Source organism: Apus apus, chromosome 4 (assembly GCF_020740795.1).
Source record: "Apus apus isolate bApuApu2 chromosome 4, bApuApu2.pri.cur, whole genome shotgun sequence".
Taxonomy (NCBI): domain Eukaryota; kingdom Metazoa; phylum Chordata; class Aves; order Apodiformes; family Apodidae; genus Apus; species Apus apus.
This window is the reverse complement of record NC_067285.1, coordinates 70,913,267-70,940,409: the sequence shown is the minus strand read 5'-3', so window position 1 is coordinate 70,940,409 and position 27,143 is coordinate 70,913,267. Positions and strand designations below refer to the sequence as shown.

At 39.2% G+C, this 27,143-nt stretch overlaps 1 protein-coding gene across 1 annotated transcript in view; it reads left to right on the top strand.

The window, feature by feature from the left end:
* DCHS2 (dachsous cadherin-related 2) overlaps window positions 1-16,898 on the top strand; it is a 114,937-nt gene extending 98,039 nt beyond the window's left edge. Inside the window, exons 15-20 of the mRNA XM_051618287.1 lie at window positions 1,864-2,075; window positions 3,516-3,667; window positions 6,467-6,597; window positions 8,101-8,387; window positions 9,390-9,528; window positions 13,237-16,898. Coding sequence (XP_051474247.1) covers window positions 1,864-2,075; window positions 3,516-3,667; window positions 6,467-6,597; window positions 8,101-8,387; window positions 9,390-9,528; window positions 13,237-15,863 — 3,548 coding nt within the window. The 3' untranslated portion in view covers window positions 15,864-16,898. The remainder of the gene's footprint in view (window positions 1-1,863; window positions 2,076-3,515; window positions 3,668-6,466; window positions 6,598-8,100; window positions 8,388-9,389; window positions 9,529-13,236) is intronic.
* Window positions 16,899-27,143: the final 10,245 nt, after the last annotated feature.

Below are 27,143 nucleotides of genomic sequence, written 5' to 3'. Positions count from 1 at the left end.
ACACTTGATTTCCTAGTCCTTATTTCACAGAAATAATGCTGGGAAGATTAATGAAAGGGGATTTTCCTTTTTTTTTAATCAAGCCAGGCTGAAGAATGGTTACATGATGTTTTTCAAAGTCTCATAAGCACTCTCTTCACAAATAGTGATGGAATTTATATAGCAGTGGATGTCACATGTAATCTTTTGACATATTTGAGCCATTTTGGTTTCTTCAGTTTCCTTTCTTCTGAAACCTTTCTTCTCTTTCTTAGAAAACATGACCTGAGCTGCAGCCTTTCAGGACTTTTTGGGAACAGTTCTTACCTCAGTATTCAATTTGACATTAGTAACTCTCTACCCATTGTTTCTATGGTAGAAGTATTTTGAGCTGTGTTGATGGCCTTTCTGTCTTAGATCTGCTCTTGTAATTTCAAGCACTGATGTTAATTAACCTCACTTTGGAGAAAACTTTTTCCCATTCTAGAGGAATTTATTATATTGTAGAATCATGTAAAATATAGTAGGAAGTAATCCAAAGACATGAACTAGTCTGTTCTCTGACATAGAAGGTTGTGCTGAAATCCAACAGAATTTTATCTGTTGTGCTCTTAAGAACCTTCAGTGACAGCAATTCTGCAGACCCTCTCATTAGTCTGTACTTGGCAATTGGAAAGTTTTTATTCACATTTACTGAATGTTTGCTGAAATAATTTAAACTTACTTCTTAACCTAGTAATAAAGATATAAGACAAAGGCAAGATACCTATAATTTACATAGTTGAAGACTGTTACTCTATTTCTTCTTCATGTGGTCTCTCTAGAATGAACAACTCTGATTCTTTCACTTGTTCTTCCTAAGTGGTGTACCTGAAACTTGATTATTGGCTCCACTCTACACTAGAGTCTTTCAGTTACTCTCTGTCATTTTGAGCATATTCCTTCTGCCACTATCTTGCTTTTTCTTTATACAGAATCTCATTGTTTTTAAGTGTTGTGCTGAAGAGAGCACCTGAAAGCTTTGAAATCTTAATGTTCAAGACAAAATTATTGAATGCTGGACAAATCCGTAAACAGTCAATTATTGCTTCATATCTTAAAACTAAATAAAAACTAAAAAGCACTAGCTTGGAGAGTCACAGTGGATGGGTTCTTATGCTCTTATGGGTTTGGGGTATAGGTACTTGTGGTGTCACTACTGAAATATCCATGCAAAACTGAATTTGAATGCTAATGCAATTAACATACCAATTAACTATTTTTGCTGTTTAGTTGTAATGAAGGATTTTGAGTATATTGTTATATTACCTTTGGAAACAATGAGCATGGATTTCCAAGGACATTTCATATTTGGTGTGGAGATGTGTGATTGTGTTTGTAATCTCAATAACTTTCACTGATTATTTTTATAGAGTAACTGTTGGGTGTGAGGCACTCACTGCATCATCAGGAGTCAGGGTTTACCTGTATGTCAGTCAGACATGGAAACTGGTGCAGCTCTTGCCCAATTTGCCTTCACAGATGGAGGGCTAGAAATAGCCATCTCAGATTAGAGCTGAGTCCCTCCAGACATAGTTGGCTCTCTGTCACGTGTGAAGGAGCACATGTCACACAGCCACTTTCTTCCTCACTATCCCTCTACAAGTAACTTGACTTTGTTTTAGGAAATTGCCAGTGTGGTGGTTGATCAGTGAAAACTTAGCAGTCCAAGATTTGTACAGTAACTGACACTTGAGGAGTGATGTTAAGTAGAGGATGGTGAGGATCTTGCTGGAATTCTGTCATGTGTTCAGTGAAGGAGACTTCAAAACTGCATTTGTGTGCATATTGTCCTGTATAAGGGTGTCACATCTTATTATTTTTTTTCTTATTTTAATAAACCAGGTGCAATCACAGTAAAAGAGCCAAAGTTTCTTGATTATGAAGTTAAGAATAAAATGCATCTTTTGGTTTTGGCTGAAAGCAGCTTGAATTCAGCACTCTGTGGAATCACAGTTTTGATACAAGATGTGAATGACAATGTACCTAAATTTCAGCAAAACTATTACAAAGCATCAGTATGGGAAGGCCAAAATCCAAAAAAAGATATCATACAGGTAAGTGGAAATATGTCTTCCCAAACCCAGTGCTGTAGTTAAAAAGAAGTTTGGTTGATCTGTTAATGACTACAATCCTGCTAGGTCTGTTTTGGACCACTATCTCCTAAAAGCTGCTTGGTGTTGCTAATATTTTGCTTCAGTATCTAAAAGAGTGCTTTTATTTATTTATTTTCCTAGACCACAATTCAAAGTTGAAAGAGAATTCTCTATATTCTTAATAGTTGTGCAGCTGGGTTGTCAATTTTTTTTGTTGTTGTTCGTTTCGTTGTTTTCTGTTGCTTCAAGTAGTTGAAAAATACCGTTCAAAGCTGTTGTTCTGGTTACAATATAGGCTGGGTCTTGCATTAGTGCATCTGCTCAAAGGGCTGTAGCAATAAAAAGAATACTTTCAACTCATCAAACTAGTAGAGTCAAACCCAAGTGTTCAATTTAAAATCTGATGCCTGAAGAGCAGCTTGTCTCAATTTAAATGTGCAAACACTTCTTGCTCTGAATGGATCCATTCTCTGAAAGTGTTTCCAGCTGGCCATGCTAGAGCAAAAGAAGACATCGGTTAGACTGGAAGAACACATAATTCCCTTAGTACATGTTCTTGCATTGCAAGTCAGGTAACAGTGAGGGTCATGTTAGGTACTACAGATATTTCTCCCCTAGAGAATAAATAAGTGGAAAGCTACAAATGCCTCCAGGGCAAAGTGATTAGAAACTGATGGACGTTGTATTTAGAGAAACATATGTCCAGGAATGGAGAAAGATCAAAAGGCAGTCAACCCAGATGTGTAGTCAAAATTTTATGACAGAATACATTCTATTATGTTCCTTTTATTCAATCTGAATGTTTGCATCTCATACTCATTATAATGTTTATTCAGCAACCAGAAAAATACAAAGATGGTCTTCAAAGAGTCAGAAAAGTCTTTGAGAAACCTGCTCAGTGCTATTGAATGTTTATTATTCTGTTGGTTTTATATCTTGCCTCTATCCTTTTTACATTTTCTGGTTCGCATTTGAAAAAGTAATTAACTAAGCCATGGAAGCTCTGATAATTTAATTATTTTATCCTTTGTTTCCATAGCAGTAATACTTCAAGGGCCATTCTCAGACCCCTGAGAAACTGCATATTTATGCACTAAAGAGACACAGCATTCTAACAGCAACCTTATAGTACTATAAGCAGTGTAAAATTACTACATTCAGCTCTAGCACCTTATGTAGCTGAATTACTCGGGGAGAGAATTCATGTGCATCCTATAGCAATTCATTATCAGATTTTGTGACCTCATGTGACACTGATGTTGGCGACCAATATGATTATTTGCTTAAATCTGTGCAGTTGAAATGAAAGTAGCTAGAAATAGATGACTGTAATATAAGGGTTTTCTTCCTGAAATCTCAATCTGCCATTTAGAATTAAGTCTCAGTTTTGCTTCCAAACAGGTATTTGCAACTGACTTTGACAGTGGGCTGAATGGAGAAACTGAATACTCAATTTTATCTGGTAATGAAAATGCAACGTTTCTAATTGATTCAGCACAAGGGATTTTAGCAACTAATGCGGTCCTAGACCATGAAAAAACTTCATCTTACAGGTTTGTATGCAAGGTTCTTGTAAAAATATATTATTTTTCTTCACTTTAGCTTGAGATTGCTCATGTTATGTATTTTGTAATTTTGTGTTGATATTCATTACCAGCAGAGCCAGGTTGCCAGCCAGGCAGCACTGAGAACAGTACTAAAGCTGCCCATTTTGTATCATACATTCTTGTGTACTCCTCAAATTTAGAGGAAGAAGTAAAGTCTTGTTTAATCATTGGCAACACTTACTGATATAAGTGAGTGTGATGATTCACTATGGGAATCATGACACACTGGATTTTTGTTTAAAAACTGTACAGCATTTTCCTCTCTGGAAGTATATTTTATTAACATGTAAAGAGACAGAGAAAGCCAAATTCAAGAAAAAGGGATGTAATCTGTTCTTTAATTAGAATATAGTTCAAAATTTCTTCTCCACAATCTGATAAAGATACTTCTGTAAGCTGTTTCCATCTGTAAGCAATCTTGTACTAAATATTATTTTTTTCTTGTTTTCCAAGAAACTGGGAATAAATATGAACAAGTGGACATGACATTTTTTATTTACAGGTCAGGCCATAACTGGAATTAGAAAACAAATAAATTATGCCTTAAAGAGAAAATATGAGTATGTGAATTCATTAGTACACCCTTTTTATGTACTGCAATCTCTACAAAAAGTAGATTTCTGTGTATGTGTCAGTAGAAATAACCTTTTATTTTCCATATGGTTGTGGCATCAGTTAACATATTTGCAAGTTTTCCTGTCATCTGGGGCCTTAAAGTTGTAAACATCCAATCAGAATTCTTATAAACCAAAATAACTTTTAGAAAACCACATCAAAGAGATCAACAGAATATCATTTTTTAAATATCAGTATAATTTGATAATAGTGTCCTAAAGGAAATACTTTGTTTTAACTTAATATACAGAGCACTTCATTTGGAGTTTATTTTTTGTTTTTTCACTGAATTAAAAACATCAGTTCTGATTTTTAGTAATTTAAATAACGTAATGCTTTTTTTTTTTTTTTGTAACTAGTACTTTAAAAGGATGCCTGAAATAAATCCTTTGAAGAGAGGATGTTTACTGTTGATGAAGCACTACTAATTCTCATATCTGTCTTTAACTGTGAGCCTGATTTATTTCAGTTTTTATGTTGGAATTCTAGCCTTTTAATTTTACTGGGGTTTTTTTAAGAACCTGAAGCTTCATGTTCCTTATATTTATTAATATGTTATTAATCTGTACATTGTAAGATGAAGAGGGAATAACAAAAGAAGCTTTCAAAACTGTTTTCCTGTTTAATTTCAAGATTTTACAGTTGGTCCTTTCAAATTTGCAAGGAATTGTTTATTTTATCTAAATTGAATGTTTTCATCCCCAGAAGTTCCAAGTCTCTTATAAGAGGAGTTACAATGAAAGTGTTGACAGAACCTTAATTTTAATTCCATGGCTGAGATATTTTTATGACAGGTTTTTTCCTGAAACCTTAGAAAGTGATTATTTTTAGTAAAATATTTCCATGTATATACCTTACCAATATTCATTCTAGAAAAAATACACTTTCTACATGGAATTATACATGGTCACCCATTGAATACCAGCCCACAATTCGTTGTGTTATGTTGGTGTCAGAAACCACAACACCCAGAGCTGGTGTAGTTCAGGAATGGAAGTGCTGGAATCCACTGCATGACTTACATCCTTGGTATGCCCTATTGTCGTGTGAAATTTAGGAAGTAATACCTATTTGACACTTTAAACAGAAACTATGACTTAAAAGAAAGAGGGAGAAATAAAGCATTCAGAAGCTCTGCAGAGACACCCAGAAAATATGATGTGACGTGCAACAGTTGTTAGTACACAAAAGATCTAATTGAGATGCCAGGCTCTGACCTGTATATCTTTTTGCATTGCTTGATGTTGGATTTAATTTTTGTTTCCTTTCTGGTTATCTTTTAATACTAAGAAGTGATGAAGTCTTCTAAATAATCTTTTTTACAACAAACATTTTTTCTTTTTTGCTCAGAAACTAGTTCACTCAGAGTCAACATCCTTTTATCCTTATTTATCACGTCATTACTTAACATTTTCTTTGCTAAATTGTTTGTGGAAATCAAAGGCAGTTAGCAGACGCTACTACCCATAATTATGCAGGTACAAGATGGAAGCATGCAGGCAAACTCTCTTAAGTCTGACAGTGAGATTCTGGTTCTACTAAAATCAGTGGGAACTCTGCCATTGTCAAATGGTGAACATATTCAGGTTTTTCACTTGATCTCTTTAATTTATAATATAATAGGGGGCTATTCTATATCTCTGCAGACATTTTGGCTGAATATTACTCTGGATGTTTTCATATAACACAAATTTCACATTCCTGTTGTCCCTTTATAAACAATGAGGAGAGTCAAGTCCCTCCAAAGAACAATTACTACTTAAGTTTTAATTCCTGCTCTGAATTAACAGCTGGAGAAACGTCTTATTTGAAGGAGTCTTGCTAGCCTGTTTATCACCTACATTTGGTATGAAATTGAGTAAAATGAATACAGTTTAATACCTCTTCCTCTTTGTATGGTTTTGTTATGTTTTTTTCCACCTAGTCCCCTGAACATTTTTCCTGCAAGACACAAAAAATCCTCCTCCAGGCAGTTAACCTTACAGAAAGAAAAATGGAATTTAAGAGTTGAGTTAAAGGAGTGGGAAGGGCTAATCTTTTAGCTTGTAATTTTTGCCCTGCTTATAACATTGGTGGATAATTTGGTGATTTCTGGTCAATAGTGACAATTACTCCTTCGTTTAATTGTAGGTTGGTTGTACAAGCTGCTGATAAAGGAAACCCCAGACTTTCTGCTACAAGTATTGTGAGGATACAAGTGTTAGATGTTAACGACAATGCTCCAGTTGTCCCACCACTAGGTGAAGTGGAGGTCCCAGAAGGTAAGTGTGATAATATAGCTAAACTTTGCAAAGACTGGGATTTGTCAGACAATGATAGTGCTTCTGGAGATTTGTATAACCAAGGAACTGTAGTAAAAAAGAAAATTATTACTATTAATACTGAAATATCAAAGTAAATTGTGATCTGCTTTTGTTCTCAGAGGCATTATTCTCAATCTTTAGACATTGTGTTTAAGAACAGTTTGGAACAAAACCATAGGCAATTCAGAAAGAGGAAAACAAACTCTGCAGAAATACATCTGTAATCTGTTCGTTTTGGACTCCAGTATCATATTCTTCAGATGTCTTCAATTTCTGCTTTTATTCAATAAAAATAGTTGGTGTTAAAACCAGTGTTGCTGGAAATGAGACATTCTGAACTTTGTTGTGATTAAAGAAATAATTTATGTAAACTTTATTTAAGCTTTTAAATGCTCTATAGCTTAATCCAGTTAATGATCATGAAGAGCAGGACCCAAGAACTCCTGAGTTCTCATCCCAGCATACATCTGGTGAGTTGTGTGTTATTACCTGAACGTTTGCAGACCTTGGACCCAGTATTTTCAAATACAGGCATCATACTTGTGATGCATTAAGTTACACAGCAGAAAAATTTCAAAGATTTAGGTGCTGAAACTCCAGTACTCCTCTTAATGAAAGATATCAAGGCTGTCATCCTAGTGATACTCTTTAGCCTTTCCTGAATTTAGCTTCCACTGAAAATGATAAGTATGGGATTCATGGGTAAACAGCAGCTGTAAACTACTGGCTACTTATTTAGGTTTTTGTATTCCATTTAAGAAACTTGCTTTAGGATATTGCACAGCATTTTTTAGGCTTAATGCCCTGGACATAGAAATGGGAAATGATTTTGTTTCTGTTAGCTCCAGGCTTTGTTACATGATCGTTAATAGGTTCAGTTTGCAATCCCTGGTACTGTCAATTTGGCACATAATAAAATCTATCTGTATCCAGTTCCTCAGTCTCCTACGAATATACTTTGAGCTTTTAAGATTTTTGTGCCACGGAGGTCTGGCTAGAGGTCTTGTTCCACTCTAGTGGCCTTCTCCGTCTTCTGAAACCTTTCAGAATTGCATTTGGTGGTTGTACACAGACCTGAGGACTATAATACCTCAGTTAAATATTCTTGTGAAAGCTTGTGACACTGTTCAATAATTTAATGTCACCTAAATGCTTGTGGAAAATCATGGACGTTCCTATTGCTGGTGAAGAAACAGTTATGGCTACGCTGGATCTGGGAAAGAAACTCTGAAGAAAACCTGAATTAAAATTGAAATTAAGCAGATGCATTTGAAGAAATCCACTACTGCTTCCGTAGCATTTTTTGATATTGCATTTATTCTAAAACACAAAGTCAAAATACACTAAAAAACTAATACAGAAGGTATGAACTTTTGATTCAGTATTACAAAATCGGCAAAATCCTCAGAAATTGTAATATCATCTTTCAGCTATGACTTATTCTGAACATTTTTATTTCAGATGCCCTGCCTGGTTTTATAGTGACTCAGGTGTCAGCAAGTGATGCAGACTCCAGGCCAGCACTTCAGTTTGGTTTTGTTTATGACAGTAGTCCTGGAATGAAATTCACCATCGATCAACACAGCGGTGTAATCACAGTGGTGGAACCATTAGATTTTGAAGAAACTGCTGTGTATAACCTGACAGTCACAGTTTCTGATTCTGTACATCAAACAGAAGCAGAACTCACCATCCTTGTTTTGGACATCAATGATAACCCACCAGTGTTTACTCAGGATTTGTATCAGGTGAGGATGTGGCAAGTGGACAACAAACACGTGATGTCTTTCCGTATATGATGATAAGTAATAGAAGTGCTGTTTATATTTGTCTTAAAAAAACATTTGTGCACTGAGAAGTCTCAGCAAACTGTTATGGACCAGAAACAGAGCAGAGCTCTTCTGGGAAACCTCAACCCCTTCCTAGGAATTCTCCTAAAAGAACTGAGGGGATAGTTCAGTTTTCATGTTTGTGGATTTTGACTTCAGAAGGAAAGTGGTGTGAATGCTGTGTTCCATACACCATCCATTCATCACTGGGAGTTAGTGGGTATAATCCAAAACAGTTTGGGGAGATGGTTCCGCTGTTCTGAACTTCCTTCTGGGAGAATGGTAAACAATTTGGTACATTTCCTTGGGCCCCATTACTGCAGCATGAATTTCTTCTTTTTCAGTTCTGCATTTCCACAGCAGTGTGGCAAAGGCCCCTGTGGTAGATTATACACATATAGTTTGTAATGTGTAACCCTGCATTATAGCAGTGGTACTCATCTCGAGAGTGAGAGATATGAGTTTTGACCTCCCCAACAATCCCCTGCTAGGCTGAGGGAGGGTACAGAGCTCAACTTTTGGACTTCTGGACAAGAATTTTAACTGCTAGACTGTTGTAGAAGCTCAAGTTGTCCAAGAGTCTTTTGAAATAAAGCTCTTTTAGCCACTAAGAATAACTAGGGCCCACTAAGATAATGAAAGGAGAGCATATATGGAATGGAATGGAATAGAACTACTACAGTTGGAAGTGACCTACAATGATCATCTAGTCCAACTGCCTGACCAGTTCAAGGCTGACCAAGTTAGAGGATGTGGCCAAGGGCATTGTCCAAGAAGAAAATAAGTAGGTAGAAACTTTTCCAATGCTAGGAACTATGTTTGTTTTTTTTCTAACAAGATCAAATGAAGAAAAACATATTTTTTTATGTTCAAAATCTTTTATTAAGCTCTACCAAATTGTAATTTTGGTTTTTATGTCAGGTGAGCTTGCCAGAGCTCATTTCTATGAATGCCACCATTCTGACAGTCTCTGCTGTGGATAGGGATTCGCAACAAAATGGAATGATTTCCTACAAAATGCTCTCTTCCTCTGAGGAATTTTCCATTGATCCCAAGAATGGTGAGTCTGTAGGTGTGGTTTATTGTTTCAGCTTTTTTGGTGTAAATTGAAGAATCCTGTTGCACTTCCTCACCTGTTACAGGTGATCACTTGAGTTCTGGAACTCTTTGGTGGCCAAAGTGTACTGTATGTTTTGGTAAAACTGCCATTATCACTAAAGAACTGATTGCATCAAAGACTGGAGTTCTCAGTTTGTCCCTGAACCATGCACAGGGCAGCTGGTCACAGCATCCTAGAGGTGCTGTTCCTCTGATGTGATTTGATAGAAAACTTGCTGTGTTTTTTAGATTGATTGGTAGCATTTCAGCTCATGTATTAGATTTCATTCAATTCAAGTTCATACTTTTCAGTATGAGTTGAACCTATCATAATGGAGCTTCTCTATAGCTCGGGCAGTATATTTTTAAGATTGCTTCTTTAGAGAGCTTATATTATCCTATAATCCTAAATGAATTTTAGAAATTTACTAAATTTAGAATATTCTCTCCAAAGTACATAATTTTCTGCAATACTTTAAAGATTTATCACTTCAAATTTTCTTCTGTAACACTAAGAGGTGGAAAACTGTGTGTGTCTCTCTCTCTCTTTGTATGCTCCAGAGATTTCTAGATACTGCAAAAATGATGAGCAATTATTGTTCAGTAAGCTAGTTCTTATCACTTATTTGCTGTTACCAGGTGTTTACATGAGATTAATTTTTGAATGCAATGTTTGTTGGATGCTGGCAACTACAAACACTGCTTATACAAACGTCTCACCCAGTCAAAACTGAATTATTTTTAACTCATTTGTTATTCTGTATTTATAAACCTGTCTTTATGTTTGGCTAGTTGTGGTGGGCTGACTTTGGCAGGAGGCCAGGTGCCCACCAAACCTGCTCTATCACTCTCCTCCTCAGCTGGACAGGAGAGAGAAAATATAACAAAAGGCTTGTGGGTTGAGATATGGGCAGGGAGGGATCACTCAGTAGTTATTGTCATGGGCAAACCAGACTCGACCTAGAGAAATTAGTTTAATTTATTACCAATCAAATCAAAGAAGGATAATGAGAAATAAAACCAAATCTTAAATCACCTTCCCTCCCTTTCTTGCCCCCTCCCTTCTCCTCAGGCTCAACTTCACTTCCAGGTTCTCTACCTCCTCCACCCCAGTGGCACAAGGGACAAGAAATGGGGGTTGTATTCAGTTCATCACATGTTGTCTCTGCTGCTCCTTCCTCCTCAGAGGGAGGACTCTTCACACTCTTCCCCTGCTCCAGTGTGGGGTCCCTCCCAGGGGAGGCAGTCCTCCACAAATTTCTCCAGTGTGGGTCCTTCCCACAGGCTGCATTTCTTCATGAACTGCTCCAGTGTGGGTCCCTTCCATGGAGTGCAGCCCTTCAGGAACAGACTGCTCCAGCATGGTTCCTCCCACAGGGTCACAAATGCTGCTGGCAAACCTGCTCCTGCATGGGCTCCTCTCTCCCGGGGTCCACAGCTCATGCCAGAAGTCTCCTCCAGTGTGGGCTTCCCATGGGGTCTCAGCCTCCTTTGGGCATTCACCTGCTCTGACATGTGATCCTCCACAGGCTGCAAGTGTGTGTCTGCTCCACTGTGGACCTACACAGGCTGCAGGAGAATGTCTTTTCTGTGGCCTGGAGCACCTCCTGCACCTCCTTCTTCAGGGTTGTTCCTCCCACATATTCTTACTTGTCTCCAGCTGCAACTGCTCTTTGTGCAGGTTTCTTCTCTCTTCTTAAATCAGTTATCCCAGAGTGCTATCGCCATCACTGATGGGCTCAGCCTTGGCCAGCGGAAGGTCTGTCTTGTAGCTGGCTGGTATTGGCACTGTCAGACATGAGGGAAACTTCTAGCAGCTTCTCACAGAAGCCACCCCCAAAGCCTCTCTGCTACTGAAACGTTGCCACACAAACACAATACACTAGTGCCTGTTTTCAACTGTGATCAGAAAATTGTCACACAGTGTCGTCTCTGTGGTGCTTAGCTGTTCACTGTGAAGAGTGAAGTAGAAGTATTTAGCTTATGAACATAGTCACTGAATGGTTTGGGTGGGTTGAAATACAATCTAGTCTGCACCTCCCTCCTTCCCTGCCCTGCCCCCCTACCCCCCCCGCCCCACCGGTTTAGATAAGCAATTTGAATTAAACATGTTCACATAACTTATTGGCAAAGCTATCTAAATAACAAACAAGCCCATAATACTGTTACTAAATTGCAAGCAAAACAGGAGAACAAACGACCTTCAGTAATGAACTCATATAGTATAGCTGCCTCTAATAAGGAGTCTATTTTCCTTAGCTTTGTTTTGTGCTTTATTTTATGCAGTTTGCACATTCAGCCTATTACTAGGAATAGAAGTTTTTGCTGGTCTATATGCAGCATGTGTATTTGATACTGTGCCATTGTGGATATGCCCTGGCTTCACAGCATTAGCTGTTATGTCTTAGAATCATAGAATAGTTTGAGTTGAAAGTGACTTTTAAAGATAATCTAGTCCAACCCCTCTGCAATAAGCAGAGACATCTCCAACTAGATCAGGTTGCTCAGAGCCCTGTCCAGCCTGACCTTTAATGTTTCCAGGAATGTGGCATCTACCATCTCTCTGGGAAACCTGGTTTACCATCCTCAAAAAAAAAAAAAAAAAAAAAAAAAAAAAAAAAAAATAATTCCTTATATCTAATCTGAATCTACCCTCTTTTAGTTTAAAGGTATTACTCCTTGTCCTGTCACAACACGCCTTACTTGTTCCCATCTTTCTCTGTCACAAACCGATGACATCACTAATAACGGCCCCTGGAAGTCAGGATTCTTCTGTGACTTCCCCTCTACCTGGAGGGAGAAGATGGGTCAAGCTGTTCTCCACACCCCCTTTAACTATTGAAAGGCTGCAATAAGTCTCCCCAGAGCCTTGTCTTCTCCAGGCTCAACAACCCCAACTCTCTGTCTTTCTTCATAGGAGAGGTGTTCACCCCTCAGATAACTTTTGTGGCACTCCTCTGGACCTGCTCCAATGGGTCCATGTCTTTTTTGTGCTGAGGACTCCAGAACTGGACACAGTACTCCAGGTGGGGTCTCATGAGGGCAGAAAAGAGAGGCAGAATCACCTCCATTGGCCTGCTGACCACACTTCCTTCGGTGCAGCCCAGAAGGTAGTTGGTTTCCTGGGCTGCAAGCACGCATTGCCAGCTCACATCTTGTCTTTCATGAACCAGAACCCCCAAGTCCTTCTGCACAGGGCTGCTTTCAATCCCTTCATCCCATAGCCTTATGGATACTCTGGATTGCCCTGACTCTTGCAGTTGGCCTTGTAACTCATGATGTTCACATAGGCCCACTTCTCAAGCTTGGCCAGGTGTCTCTGAGTGGCATCCCACCCCTCAGGCCTGTCAACTGCACCATTCAGCCTGGTGTCATCTTCAGATTTGCTGAAGGTGCACTCAATCCCACTGTCTGTGTCACTGATGAAGATATTGAGCAGTACTGGTCCCAGTACAGACCCCTGAGGGACATCACTTGTCACTGATCTCCACCCAGAGATTGAGCCATTGGCCTATGGCTCCCTTGATGCAAGAGAGTTACTTTAGGGTGTGCAGTCATTACAGTTGAGTCATTTTCAAATATGACTGCTTTAGATTCAGCTTTTGGAATCACATTTAGTTGCCTAGTGAATGTGAAGTGTGGGCTTTTGTTAATTCTGTTTTAATTTCAGGTTCAGTGTTCGCTACAGGACCAGTTACACAGCTGGAAAAGACTTCCATTATTCAGCTCTTGATAGAAGCCACAGACGGTGGCAGTCCCACTCTGACTGCAGTTACCTCCATAGAAGTGCATGTAGAAGATGTCAATAACTACGCCCCTCAGTTCACAAGGGTTCTGTACAATCTCAGTGTGAGCGAGGATGCCTCAGTTGGAGAGAACATACTCACATTTTCAGCCATTGACTATGACTGGACACATGAAAACACATATGTCGAATACTCTATTATTGATGGCAATGCTGAGAATTTATTCTCCGTGGAAACAAGCATCATAGAGTCAGAAACATCCTACAAACTTGTTGGCAGTCTTGTTTTGAGCGATGTTCTTGACAGGGAAACTGCTTCTGCTCACCATTTGGTCCTCCTTGCCTCTGATCATGGAACACCCTCCTTGAATTCAACAGCTACTGTGCTAATAACTGTGCTGGATATTAACGATAATCCCCCAGTATTCAGCAGCCCAGAGTATCATGTTCATGTCAAAGAGAGCATCTCTGTAGGTAGTCACGTCACTGAAGTTTCAGCAAACGATTGTGATACGGGCCCTAACGCAGAGATCACTTATGCTATCGTCTCTGGAAATGACAAGGGACATTTTCACTTGGATGGGAAAACTGGAACAGTGGATTTGATGAAAACACTGGATTATGAGGATACCATGAAATTCACTTTGGTCATCCAAGCTACAGATGGAGGAGCTGATATAAAAAATGTGGCTTTTTCTGTTGTTCTTATTAGCATCCTAGATGACAACGATTATGCCCCACTGTTTTTGTTTCCCACAGTGAGCTGCATTGTCAGTGAAAATCTGCCTGCCTTTTCCTTTGTGTGTGCTGTTAATGCCCTGGATTTTGATAAAGGCTCCTATGGACACCTTACCTACTCCATCCAGTCTTCGTGTTTGGCTCATCGTGAAGCTCCTAGAGACCACGACATGTTCTTCATTGATCCTCTGGCAGGAGATATTCATACAAAGCAAATGTTTGACTATGAAAGTCAGAATAGGTACTGCCTCATAATCCAAGCAAAAGACAAAGGTGATTCACTGGCTACCATTACAGTTCAGGTAGATATTGAGGGGAGAGATGAATTTGACCCAGTGTTTACACAAGATCAATATTTCTTTAATCTCCCTGAGAAGAACGAAGCAGGGCAGTTGCTTGGCAGGGTGACAGCATCAGACAGTGATGGTGGACTGGATGGAGTTGTTCATTACTCCCTGCTAAAAACTTCTCCATTCTTCTCCGTGAGTCAAACCAGTGGTTATATTTATTTAACTCAGACTGTTCACAGAAAGAAAAATGGCAGCAAAAGGAATAATGATTACCTGGAATTGTTGGTGAGAGCTCATAGCCCCAAAATTGAGTCAAAGTTTACAGTATGTACCGTTTTGGTAAATGTTTCCAATTCTCCTGAGAGTTATCCCATAGTGTCAGCATACAGCATGACCATTAGCATTTCGGTCTCCTTGATAGTGTTCCTATTGCTTGCAGTCAGTCTTATTGCTGTTATTCTGAGACCTAAGTGGAAAGATCTGATGAACTTTTGTGTGACAAAGGAAGCAGTATCTTTCTCAGCTACTGATGTGAATTCAGCCAGTGAAGATGATGGCTGCCAGAAAATCCAAAGTACTGAGAGCAGTATGCTTCCCATGGGTGCCATAGCAGAATGGCTGAGCCTAGAAGGAATCCAAAAAGGGAAGGATGATCATGTCCCCTGCAGACTTTCAGACTCCAGTGGCCATGGTTCTGCTGAGGGAGAAACTGCAGAGGATGAGGAAATCAAAATGATCAATGAGCATCCTTGCAGGAAGAGCTCTGGCTCAGTACTGAGTGAGTGCAGCTCACGGGTGCCAGATTCAGGGATCCCAAGAGAGTCTGATCACCTGTCCTACCACTCTGGAGAAACTGATGTTGTGGCTAACACACAAAGCATGGAGAGTGTGCAGGCCGTTAAAGGAGCAGGCAGAGAAGAAGCCTGTGACACAGCCTACACACATGAAATGTTGCCTCAAGCACTTAGGAAAATTGGAATAAAAGAGAAAGACGTGATGACAGACCTCACAAGAGACTGTGACTTCATGTCAGATAGGCAGGACTCTGGATGTAACTCGCTTGCAACTCTTAGCACCTCTGATGAGGAACTCAGAGGTGGTTATAACTGGGATTATGTCCTCAGCTGGGAACCCAGATTTCAGCCTCTTGCCTCAGTGTTTAATGATATTGCAAAACTGAAAGATGAAAATGTACACATTCATAGCTTCCCTAAGGAGAAGAAATCTCAGGTTTTCCCTCCTCCCTTGATAACATCAGTAGCCCAGCCTGGCATAAGGACAGTGCCACCAAGAATGCCAAACACAGTATCAGGGCAAGCATTTAAAAATTTCCCTCATTCTCCCCTTATCCATAATTTTGGATACCCTCCACCAGCAATGGCCCCCAGTTTTTCTCCTTCTCTCTCTTTACTTACCAGGCAGATGCCTACTGCTTCTCCAGTAATGTCTGATGGGAAGATGGTAGGAACATGTCTTATTGATCCAAACCATGAACTTGCGACAGAGGAAGAAATTCAGGTCTAGGTTATTAGTGTATGGTAAAAAATATGGCTTAAAATATATTTTATTATTGTTTAACAAACAAAATATGCCTGTCAGAGCCATATCACCATTATTATTTCTGTTTCATGAGCTGAAAAAGTTAAAATATAAAACATCCACAAACCTGGTAACTATCCATCTTTTTCTTCCCAGAATACACTGTGAGGATTCTCTTCTTTCGGCTCCTACCAGTTGTCGTCACATAGCCAAGTGCCTGATAATGAACGTGACCAATTTTACCATCTTTCTCATAAAATATGTCAATAACAAATAAATGGTAGTGATTCTTTATAGTGGAAAAAGTTTATTAGCATGCTGGTGTGTTAGCATGCTTCTGTTGTGATATTAGAAGAGGTTACCAGGGGGATGTGTAAGTACAGCAGGATTGGAGGTGGTCAAAGAACAAAGCATGGATTCCTACTGAGTGCTTTCTTGAGTGTTTACCCAGCCTCTAGGTCCGAAGAACTTGTTTGGCCTGGTACAGTTTCATCACCTGCCTTGGCTCCCCAGCAGGCTTTATTAGCTCTCTTTGTGCTGTGGAATCCCATTTAGCAGTTTCTGTGCATTTTTTTTTTTTTATGTCCTTGTGTAAAGCTAGCAAGTCATTATTATCTGAATAATAATGGATCAGCCTTAGAAGAGAGAATAGGTAATGGTAAGATAAAAGCAACCATCTTCTCTATTACCAGATCTAAATATTTACCTAGTGTCTTTCTGTCCTATTACAGCAGCTTTCCCGGTCCCCAGGCAGACGGTGGAACAGACAGTGTTACAGTTTTGAAGGGCTTGTGTCTTTGGTCCTATCCTGGGCCTATCTCTGCAAGACCAGATAATCTGGCCTTGTTTGTTGTACGTATCATACACCTGGCATTTTGTGTATATATGTATATCCAGACAGATGCACATGCCTGTACTGCTGTGTATGCTTGTATATTGTATCAGATCAATAAAATACACAGAAAACACATCTCGAATAACTCTTGGTTTCTCTTAATTGTATATTTAAAAGCCTTTTTCATCATGTGTATAATCACTGGGCAATAGGGAAGGGTCTAACTGGTGTCTAAGAATCTGTTACAAGTTGAATGTGTACAAAGGTATATATTGTGCAGGTCATAACAGATGGCAGAAAAGCATATGCAGTGTGGTTTAACTGAGAGATCTTGTGGGATCAGAATCATGTGTGCGGTGGCTTTTGTTAATTTCCTTGGTCGTACGTGTCAAGATTTGCAGCCTGTGGGCTCATAACCTGTCTTCGAATAAGATTCTGCACTGTACTGTTGTGCACTGTGCCATCCATGCTGCTATGCAAGAGTGCTTCTTTTAAAGCTGGCGTTTGTTCTTTGTATTGCTGTGGAGTATGAAATGAGACATAGCTCAGGATTTCATTGGGATAGACAAATGTTACTAAGAAAGGAGACAGGGTGATAGGTTTTATAGTTAGACAAAAACCTGTGGCCAGGAAGAGGAAAGCAAAGAAGGGAAGCCATTCCCAGTTCCTATCCGAACACAGAGTATTAGTTTAAAGGCCATTATTTCAGAATTAATATTATTCTCTACCTGTTAACATTATGCTATCTACAGCCTGTTTGGTTTTGACTTAGATGTCTTACCTTGTGAAATAATTTCTAATAGAATGAGCGGTATTCCTTGTGGTGTTTAGTTCTGTGCAGTTATCATTTCAGGGACACACATGGAACACAGAACTACCTTTCCTATAGTCAGCAACTTAGCAAATCTGATTTTGGTTTTAGCTGGTAATGGTCAAGTTGCAGCTATTGCTCTGCAAGAGCAATGAGCTCTTGCTGTCCTGAGAGGTGTCATCTTTCCAGCAGGTGATCAGTGGAAAAGAAGCACTTTACACAGCAAAACTGTGTTTGATATTGCACATAGATGGATAGAAAGTAGTAGCTGGGGCCTCATTTCTTTGATAGAGTCTAGGCTAATGGATGAGTAGCTTTTTCTTCAGTAATATTAATGTTGCAAATGGAATACTATTAGCATTAAAAATCATTAGATAACATTCAGCTATATTTAGCACAACATTTAGACCTCACCATGCTGTGTGTGCCCACTTCCTATAGTTCTGCTTGAAAAGTGAGAAAACCTTTTTTCGGTGTGCCCTATTTGCTGCTTTAAATGCAGCTTGTTTTTAGCACCTTTCTGAAAAGAGTATATATGATTTCCATTCTATTTATCAAGTGCACAAAATAGCCAATGCGTACTTTGTACTCCTCTTCAGTGTTAGTGCAGTCTTGTCCTTATGTCTTTGCTCATTCTGTGTCAAATGGGAAACAACACAACTGGTATATATTTTTTCATATATAGTCAAGCTTTAAAATGTGACCGTTGGAACAAGTGTCTGCAATAAATAATGTGTAATGCTTTTAACCTCACTATTTGTTTGGGTTTTTTTCCCCTAGGTAAACAGTGTATCTTCTATAATTTACCATGACTTTAATATTAGCTTGCCTTGAAGAGACTGTGTTACGTTGCAATTCTGCACACCAGTTTTAGCTCTTTGGAGAAGGTACAGAACTTGTTAGTGGAAAATCATATTAAGCTCAAAATGCATAAGCTATAAAATAAAAGACAGTTGTCTCTTCTGGAATTTTGGCTGCCTGCCTTCTGGATTTACTTGTTGGCAGCCTTGAAAACACTGGTGTAAATCACTACCAAATGGATATCAAAATTCCATCTACCAATAGTGGTCATCAAATTGACGTTGAAGCAGATTCCTGTATGAAGAGGAAAAATCTTCGTATTTTTAGGGAATCCATACTTTACAGATGAAAAAAGTTCATAAACCTCTTTTATAAAATTATACTAAAATCACTAGCTGCCTACACAAGTCCATATTTAGTTGGTATTTAATCTTCAGCTGAAGACAGGAACTGTTCCTAAAGCAGTTTTAGATAAAAATAGTTCTGATAAAAATGAACCCTCCTTACTAAAATCTATTGTGCTGCCGATTCCTACTATCATTTATATGCAGTTGCCATCACTTTTCTGTGCTGTGTGTCATTTGTTTTCTTTAACTGCTTCCTGAAGACCTATGTTTAACTCTTCTCTTTGGGAGACCTATATGCCAGAAAATGTTGCCCTGACAAAAAATGTTACTAGAACATCACCTAGCACTAGACTGATGATTGTGCCCATATGGCTTTATACTTCTACTTCTACAGCTCATGTAGTCAAAAGCCAACTGGCAATCCAGTTGGCCAGCACGGACCTGTGTGGCCACTGGGATTAGACTTCCTCCCAGTTCATGCTGACTACCTTGCTCGTTGAAAACTGGTTCCCTGGGGATGAAGGGCACAGAATAATACTTGCAGGGAGGGAACTGGCACTGGTTGGCTGAGAATGGAAGGTCATGTTCCTGAACATCTTGTAAGAACTCTAATTGGAATAGGAGGTAGTTGTGACTTTGTAGTTGGATACACTGTGGTGGGAGTTTTATATTTAGAATTTGGTTTGCTTTGCAGCTTCTTGCTCTTTGTATCTGACACAACGGAACCAACTCGCTGTGGCAGTAGGTAGCTTAGTTCCCTGTAGATTATGTGGTTGGAATAACTAAGGTGTTGCTGAATCAGATTGAGTATACTTTTGGGTGTTGCATAGCTGCTAGCTCTGGTAGCTGTTCGCTAGCATGGATACAAACCTGATGTTCAGTCTGTGCTTGAATTTGGATGTTCAGATCTCGTTAAAATGAACTGCAGTCTGGCATCCAAATCCTCTTGTTGGCTTTGAAATTTCCATCATAAATACATACAATATTTTTTAAACATTGGGAAAACTGTGGGTGCCTAGGCAAAAGAAAATGGGACTTGTATAAGGAAATACTGAGGATCTAAAACCTTCTGATTTAGACTTGCACTTTACATTGTTGGTAGGGCTATTCGTCATAAAATGTCAGCTGCTTTTCTAATAAAATGCATAAAATGTAATAGAAGAGCATCTGTAAGGAATACAGAGAGACATCAGGGTAGGCTAGAATTGCAAAAAGGTTGTTTCTTGACACATATGAGTTACTTGAGCAATGTAGAAAATATCAGATCCTTTAGCTGATAGTCAGAAAAATAAAAATTGCTGCCCTATTACCTTATAAATGTTTCACTGATTCAAACAAGTCTTGTGCTGGATAAAGCATTAGGTGCCAAACTATGTGCCTTAAAATGCAGATGTCATGGTAAAAGACTAAAGTGATCCACCACAGTATTCAAAATAACAGTTGAAAATCTCATTACAATTAGAAGACACATTTATTGACTTTTATGTTCAAAACAAAGTCTTGCCACACCACAAACTACACTTAAATGTGTCAGCCATGTCCAAGTCACCATATCCACTTGAAAATAATCTTACGTTTCACACTTTTTTTTGAAGCTTAGAGTATTTAACACAATCCAGGTCATCTTCCCTAAAGCAGCATTTTAATTGCCTATGAAAAGCTTTGAGGAAACTCAGGCAATGGAATTTGAGCTGTTGATTTTGAGAGCTGGTCAGCCAACAGGAGCTGTTATGTAAGGGTGACATTTGAGAATGGATGGGGCTAGATGATGCCCACTCACTAGCCCAACCTGGAGGAGTACCTTGCTGTTACTTATATGCCTACAGTGTTTATTTCAAAACTTTAAAGTGGAAAATTCAAAAAAGTTTCTAAAATGGTCTTACTGGTGCCATAATTAAAAGAAATGTCAAGCTTGCTTGCGTTGACCTCAGAAATTCCAGTCGAGCATTGTCTAGCTGGGTGTAGACTCGTTTCCAGCATCTCACTTTAAAAAAAAAAACTGTAAGACTCATTTCATTTCAAAAGATCTGAAAATACTGGGTTCCGATCCAACACCCGAAGACTTCTCCCACTGATTTCAGTGGGGCTTGAATAAAAAATGCACCTGGAAGAAATGGACAACATGTGTGCTTCCCTGGTACTGTAACAAGAGTCCCTGGCAGCAGAAAGCTGGCTCCCTGGGATGTGGGGCTGTAAACCAGCAGGAAGGAGCATTAAAATAAGGGAAACCAAGAGCCTGGAAAAGAGTAGAACCAGCAGGGGGTGGGGAGGGATTTGGAGAGGAGGTTCCTCTATGCTTCGTGGTGATTGATGCAAACCTTGCTTTATATGCTTATTTTAGAGTGACTTTCAGAGAAGTCTGAGAAGGTCTGTAAGAGAAAGATGTCTTACTGTTTCCTCATTCTACAGCCTGCTACCTGATTTGCTACTGCTTTTACTAAAAGCACAGAACAATCATGCCTTCAGACAGGGCTTTCTTTACTTGTCTTTGTCTTGTAAGCATTTCATCTGGTGTCAAGAATTAGTCTTCAAAATGATCCTAATAATTGTTAACTTTAAGGGAGCCAGGAAAGGTTTGGGGTTTTTTTGGGCGGGTTGTTGAGTGGTTGTTGGGTTTGTTTGGGATTTAGGGTTTTTTGTGGGTTTTTTTGAGAGGTGCAAATGATTTTTCAATTTTAAGCTAAACTCCTCAGTCATACAGCTTTTGCACTTTGAATTTTGGTTTATGTCACACTAATCTTGTGTGCATCTTGTGCCATTGGTTGCTCATACATTCACTGGGTAGATTTTGATATATTTGAACAGCCTACTCTGTTCTCTGTTAGCAGAATTGCAGAAAACTACATAGAATTGATACTGAATATGGTACACTGTGCTGGATGAGTGATATGTTTGAGCTGACCCACTTTTCCTCCAGATTTATCTATCCAAAATATTACCGTGTCCACCATTTTCATCCCTTGTATATTTCTTGTAACTTAGTTTTAATAACTGAAAATTGGGAGTTCTGATCCCTAATAAGTTAAGGTGTGAAGCCAAGATGTGAACGTTTCCTAGTAAAAGAATGTGGTATGTTCCATCATTACAATTAGATATAAATGAGGGTTTAGTAACACAAACCTCCTTTTACTTTCTTAGTTTCTGCATGGTGTTTCTTGAGGTATTTTGTGACTTAAATTGAGTTAAGTAGTGATGTTTATACCATAGAAACAAAAAGTAACAAGGAAATTTGATTATAGCAAGTAATGTGAAGATGAAATTATGAAGTAAGAAGGACATCTTGATAATTGAATTTTGAAACATAAGACTGAGTAAAAGGCACACCCAGTTATCTGCCTGCTTGAGACATTAACTGCTTAGGAAGATCTTGTGATGGTTAAGACTGGTAGGCAGTGCTTTAGGGAGTCTAAAGCTGCTAGTCCTTTATTCCAGCTCTTTTGTTTTGTAGCAATGATAATGGTCATGTGTATAAACAAAAGTGCCTGGTATTGTATCCCATAGCAAAATAGTGATGCTTTGTGGCAATAGTGGGGACTGGCAGAACGCCATCAGACCCGTCACCTACTGAGCTGGTTGATTTACAAGAAAAAAAAGCCCTGCCTCAAATAAAGACAATTTTTGGGGTATTCTTCCTGAGAGAGAAATTCATTATGAATAATCTGACCAAAATCCTTTCAGTGACTGCTGATTACATGCTTCTGAAATCTGGGTACTTTTGTGTGTATCTCCTAACCAGAGATGTGAATCTCAGTAATGAGCAAAGAGGATGGTATGGAAAGGTCTATGACAGAGAAGAGAAGGTGTGCTAAACTGCAGTTGAAGGGAAGAGCAAAGATGCATACAGACATGGAGCAGATCTCATCTCTGTTAGTGAGGACTCCTTGTTAAGAAAAACCAAGTGCCTCTCAGTTGGGCTGGTCCAGGAGACAGTGTTGTGGTGCTTGCCAGGGACAGAGATGCTAAGCTCAAAGGCAGCCTTGGTTGTAGTCACCGTTAAATGGTAGAGTTCAAGATCCTTAGGGCAGCAAGGAGGGCTCGCAGTGAGCTTACTACCCTTGACTTCAGGAGGGTAGATTTCAGCCTCTTCAAGGATCTGCTTGAGAGAGTGTCATGGGATAACATCCTGAAGGGAAGGGCGGCCCATGAAAGTGGGCTGATACTTAAGGATCACCTTCTCCAGGCCCAAGAGCGATGCATCCCAACTGAGAGAAAGTCAGGCTAAAACTCCAGGAGGCCAGCGTGGATGAGCAAGGAGCTCCCAGAAGAACTCAAACTTAAGAAGGAGGCATACAGAGGTGGAAGCTAGGGCAGGTACCCTGGGAGGATTACAGAGAGGTTGTCCAAGCAGCTAGGGATCAGGTAAGGAGAGCCAAATCCCAGATGGAATTTAACCTTGCCAATAAAAAAAGCCATGAGCCACCAGTGTGCCTGACCACAGGCTGAGGGAGTTGGGGCTATTTAGCCTGGAGAAGAGAAGCCTCCAGGGAGACCTTATAGCGGCCTTCCAGTACCTGAAGGGGACCTACAAGAAAGCTGGGAGGGACTTTTCACCAGAGAGGGTAGTGATAGGACAAGGGGTGATGGTTTCAAACTGAAAGAGGGGAGATTGAGATTAGACATCAGGAAGACATTCTTCACCATGAGGGTAGTAAGGCACTGGAATAGGTTGCCCAGGGAGGTTGTGGAAGCCCCCTCCCTGGAGGTGCTTAAAGCCAGGTTGGATGAGGCTTTGTGCAACCTGGTCTAGTGTGAGGTGTCCCTGCTCACAGCAGGGAGGTTGGAACCTGATGATCTTTAAGTTCCCTTCCAACCTTAACAATTCTGTGATCCTATGGCAGAGTTACATATTTAGACCTGACACTGAGAAGGAACTTCTGAGGAAGAAAAATGCTTTCTTTGCTCACCTGTGATCTCACAACAAAAGCAACTACTGGAGTCTGTAAAGGATAGTGACTGATAGAGGTTGAGGCTTCAAGACCTTGCAGCCTGGATGACGTTCAGCAGAGTTCTGCAGGCCTGTGAAGGAGAAAAGGATAGGGGACAACAATGCTGAGAAGGTCTGGGAGGACACATGGTTTCTCAAGCCTGGTTTTATTGCATGGAAGAGAAAAATCAGGTAAGTGGGGAGGGAATAAGGGGAAAAGGAATCACAGAGGCAAAGGGAATAGACAGGGGTTTTGGAAGTCTGCAAAACTGAATTGGGCCCTGGTCAAATTGATATTACTCTGAAGCTCACACTGCTTTGAGCAGGAGGTTGAATTACAGACTTCAAGAGGTCCTTTCTAACTCAAATTATTCTGTAGCTCTGTTACGGTAAGAAAGAAATGTTACCACCAAGCATAGTGATCAGGTAGATGGTGGTGTAGGTAATGAAAGGTCAGGTACGGTGTTGAGTGAGGTTAGACAGACACAACTGAGGTTCCTGTATGTTTCTGAAAAAGATAATTGGCATCACAGTGAAACTTCAACTGCTCAGGCAGGATGTGAGATCAAGTATAGCAATTACAATTGGAACATGAGTATCAAAAAGTGTGCTTTTCTGGGAGAGCAGAAGTAAAGGCAAAGGTGATGTGGTAGCACTATATGTTACTAATGAGGTAGGCTGTAAAGAAATGGAAAGGGACAGCAAAAATAAAGCTGTTTTGGATTACTGTCACTTTTGGAGAGAGCAGCCAAAGAACTCTTTTAATTTTGGTTGGTTATAGCACCTGCTGTAGTCACTAAGGTTGGCTTAGACACAGGTATATATGTACACACAGGATTTTCTGTAACTGTATTGCTGGAATGTTCCTTTGTGATCATATGTGCATGGCTGGTGAATACATACTATTAATCATGCTAGGACCATACAGAGCTAACACATTTATTCACACAGGTAATGATAAATGTGGTCTATATTAATTTGTATTTTTAATAAGTAATTAACATGCTATGGAAGACTGTAGAAAACAAGCTTGTATCTTTAATCAAAAGTTAGTTTTGTTTAGATATTAAGAAAAATACCTGTTCAGATAAAAGGAAGACATAGAGCTGTAACTGAGAATTATGTCTACACCACAGTTTCTAGCATGCAAAAAGAACCAAATTAGTTCTGAGTGGGCTGATTTGAATATCTGAAGCTGTAGTGCCACATGCTTTGCTCTGGCTAGCAGAGCAAAGTATATTAGCTCAAGTGGAACATCACACTGATGTAGCCGCATTACCCAAAATAGCTTTGTTCATATTCCCTACTGTGTCATGTAAGCTAAATTCTAGGATTACTGACTTCAAAGAGCAAACTTTCATAAATATAGAGGTGAAGATATTGGGACTCAGCAATCTGAATGCTGAGGAAGTTTAGAATTGTATCAAGCCAAAGATGTGAACATTACATGGAACCGACTGGATTGCAAAGATTATCCAGAGCAAAGAAAATAGAGCATGGACTGTCCAGTAAGGAATGTTTATGTTTTAAAGAGGACAAGGTGTAAGGATTGCAAAAAAGCAGTGAATAGACTTAAGAAAATTACAACAAACTGCCAAAGGTTCTTTGCTCATAAAAAGGAAAAAAAGAAGTAGGACCCCTGTGAAATGAGGTAGCTAATTGAAATTACTGTCAAGCGAAAGGATTTTTAACCTTAATTTGCAGTAAAAGTAGTGACAATGTTGACAATGGGATGAATGACTAGACAGAGCTAGCAGTAAGGGCAGGGAAGAAAAAGAGTTCCCATATAGGGTGAAATCATGCCTCAAAGATCTTAATGTGCTCAAATAGGGGGGGGAAGAATAGTGCTTGTCCTAAGATTGTCCTAAGTATATGTGTGTGTGTTGTCAACATGCCAAACAACGTAGTATGACATGGCACTTAATTTAATCAAGGACGGGATTAGAGCAAGCCACTAGGAAATCATGATGGAGTCTCCTTAGCAAAGAAGGGGAAAATAAAGGGATTACCACAACCTTCAAATGGTTACCTCCAACAGATTGAAATCTGCTTTGGAGAAAACTCATGACTCACAGATGCAATTGTATTGTCCATGGGTTTCAGGGTAGGTCATGTGCCCAAACCCTGCAATCTTTGAGGAGATAACTCAATAGAAAAAGTCAATGGAATTCCTGGGTTTGAGTTTCAGAAAAGCATTTGAAACAGTGCCAAATAAGAGTTAGTTTTAGAATTAGAACATCATACATTTATTGCAGAGTATATCATCAGTTAGAACAGTGTGATGGTGTGAGCTCTACTAGAAGGGAGCAAAGGGCAGCCTTTAAAAGGAGAAGAACAGAGCTGGAGCAACATCTTTGGTAGAGACAGACAGATTTTTCTGGATCATTTAATATTTTCCAATACAGCCAGTGACAAAAACAAGCCTGATTGAAACAGAGCTTTATCAGTTTAAAAGAGGGTGTTGGGATTAATTTCATATATAAATTTGTCAAACTTGGTCTTCCAGCTGTTGGTTCTTATAATGCCTTATTCTGATCTACATTAAAGAGCACATGAAATTAGGATATGATTGCTCACTGTAACCAAATCTATTTATACCTTTTTTTACCTATTAAAAATACCGACCTTTTTTACTGTCAAACTGTGAGTCATTTTCACTAGTCCTTGAGTAATTTTTGTGGCTCTCATCAGAACCTACATTTTCAGCACCTTGACACACATAGAATTCAATTATTACAATACCAAAAATTATTGCATCTTAAGCGTTTGCAGACCTGAAGCATTTTCAGTCAGTTCTTATTTGATTCTTGAGTGCCAAATACCCCAGCTGTTAATTCGGCCACGTTCATCCTCATACATGCTCTCTGACCTTACGTTACCATTCCTTTCACTTACTGATGACCTGGATAACACCGTCTGAAATAATGTAGGAGATTCTTCATGTTTCTGTAGTAGTACAAACCAGAAAGATGCATCGAACACTTTCAAATGAATAGTGCTTTCACACTCTTGTATTTGAAGAAAGAATTTACCTTGATGTGCAGTGACAAAAAAACCCCTATATTTCAAAAAAGTTGCATAAAACATGAGTGCAAATACAAAAGGGAATGTACTGAGATGGTGGTGTCCAGGAGTGTGAGCATTGGCACAGACTTCAGTACTCCTTAAGGCACCATAACTCACAGAGCTCTGTTTAATCCATTAGGCTATCTAGAACTGCCATTTCTTGATGTGAATTTTGGATCAATAGAGTTGTTTCAAAATTTGCCCGGAGATTAAAATATTTTAAAATATTTTGTTTGAATTTTCATCAAGGCATTTTGAAATGTAATTGACATTATCACATTTAATAAATAATGCATGAACGTTCACAGGCAGGCTCATTTTATTTAAGCTTCCAGTTTCACGAATCTAGCTCTTTTTCCTCTTCTGTTTCCCTGCCTGTTTTCCCCTCAACTCCCCAGTATCTCTTCCTGCCAAAACTTGTTTTGGGAATTGAACTCAAACTGAGAAGCTTTAGTCAGATGACTGAAAGCACATTTTTCTA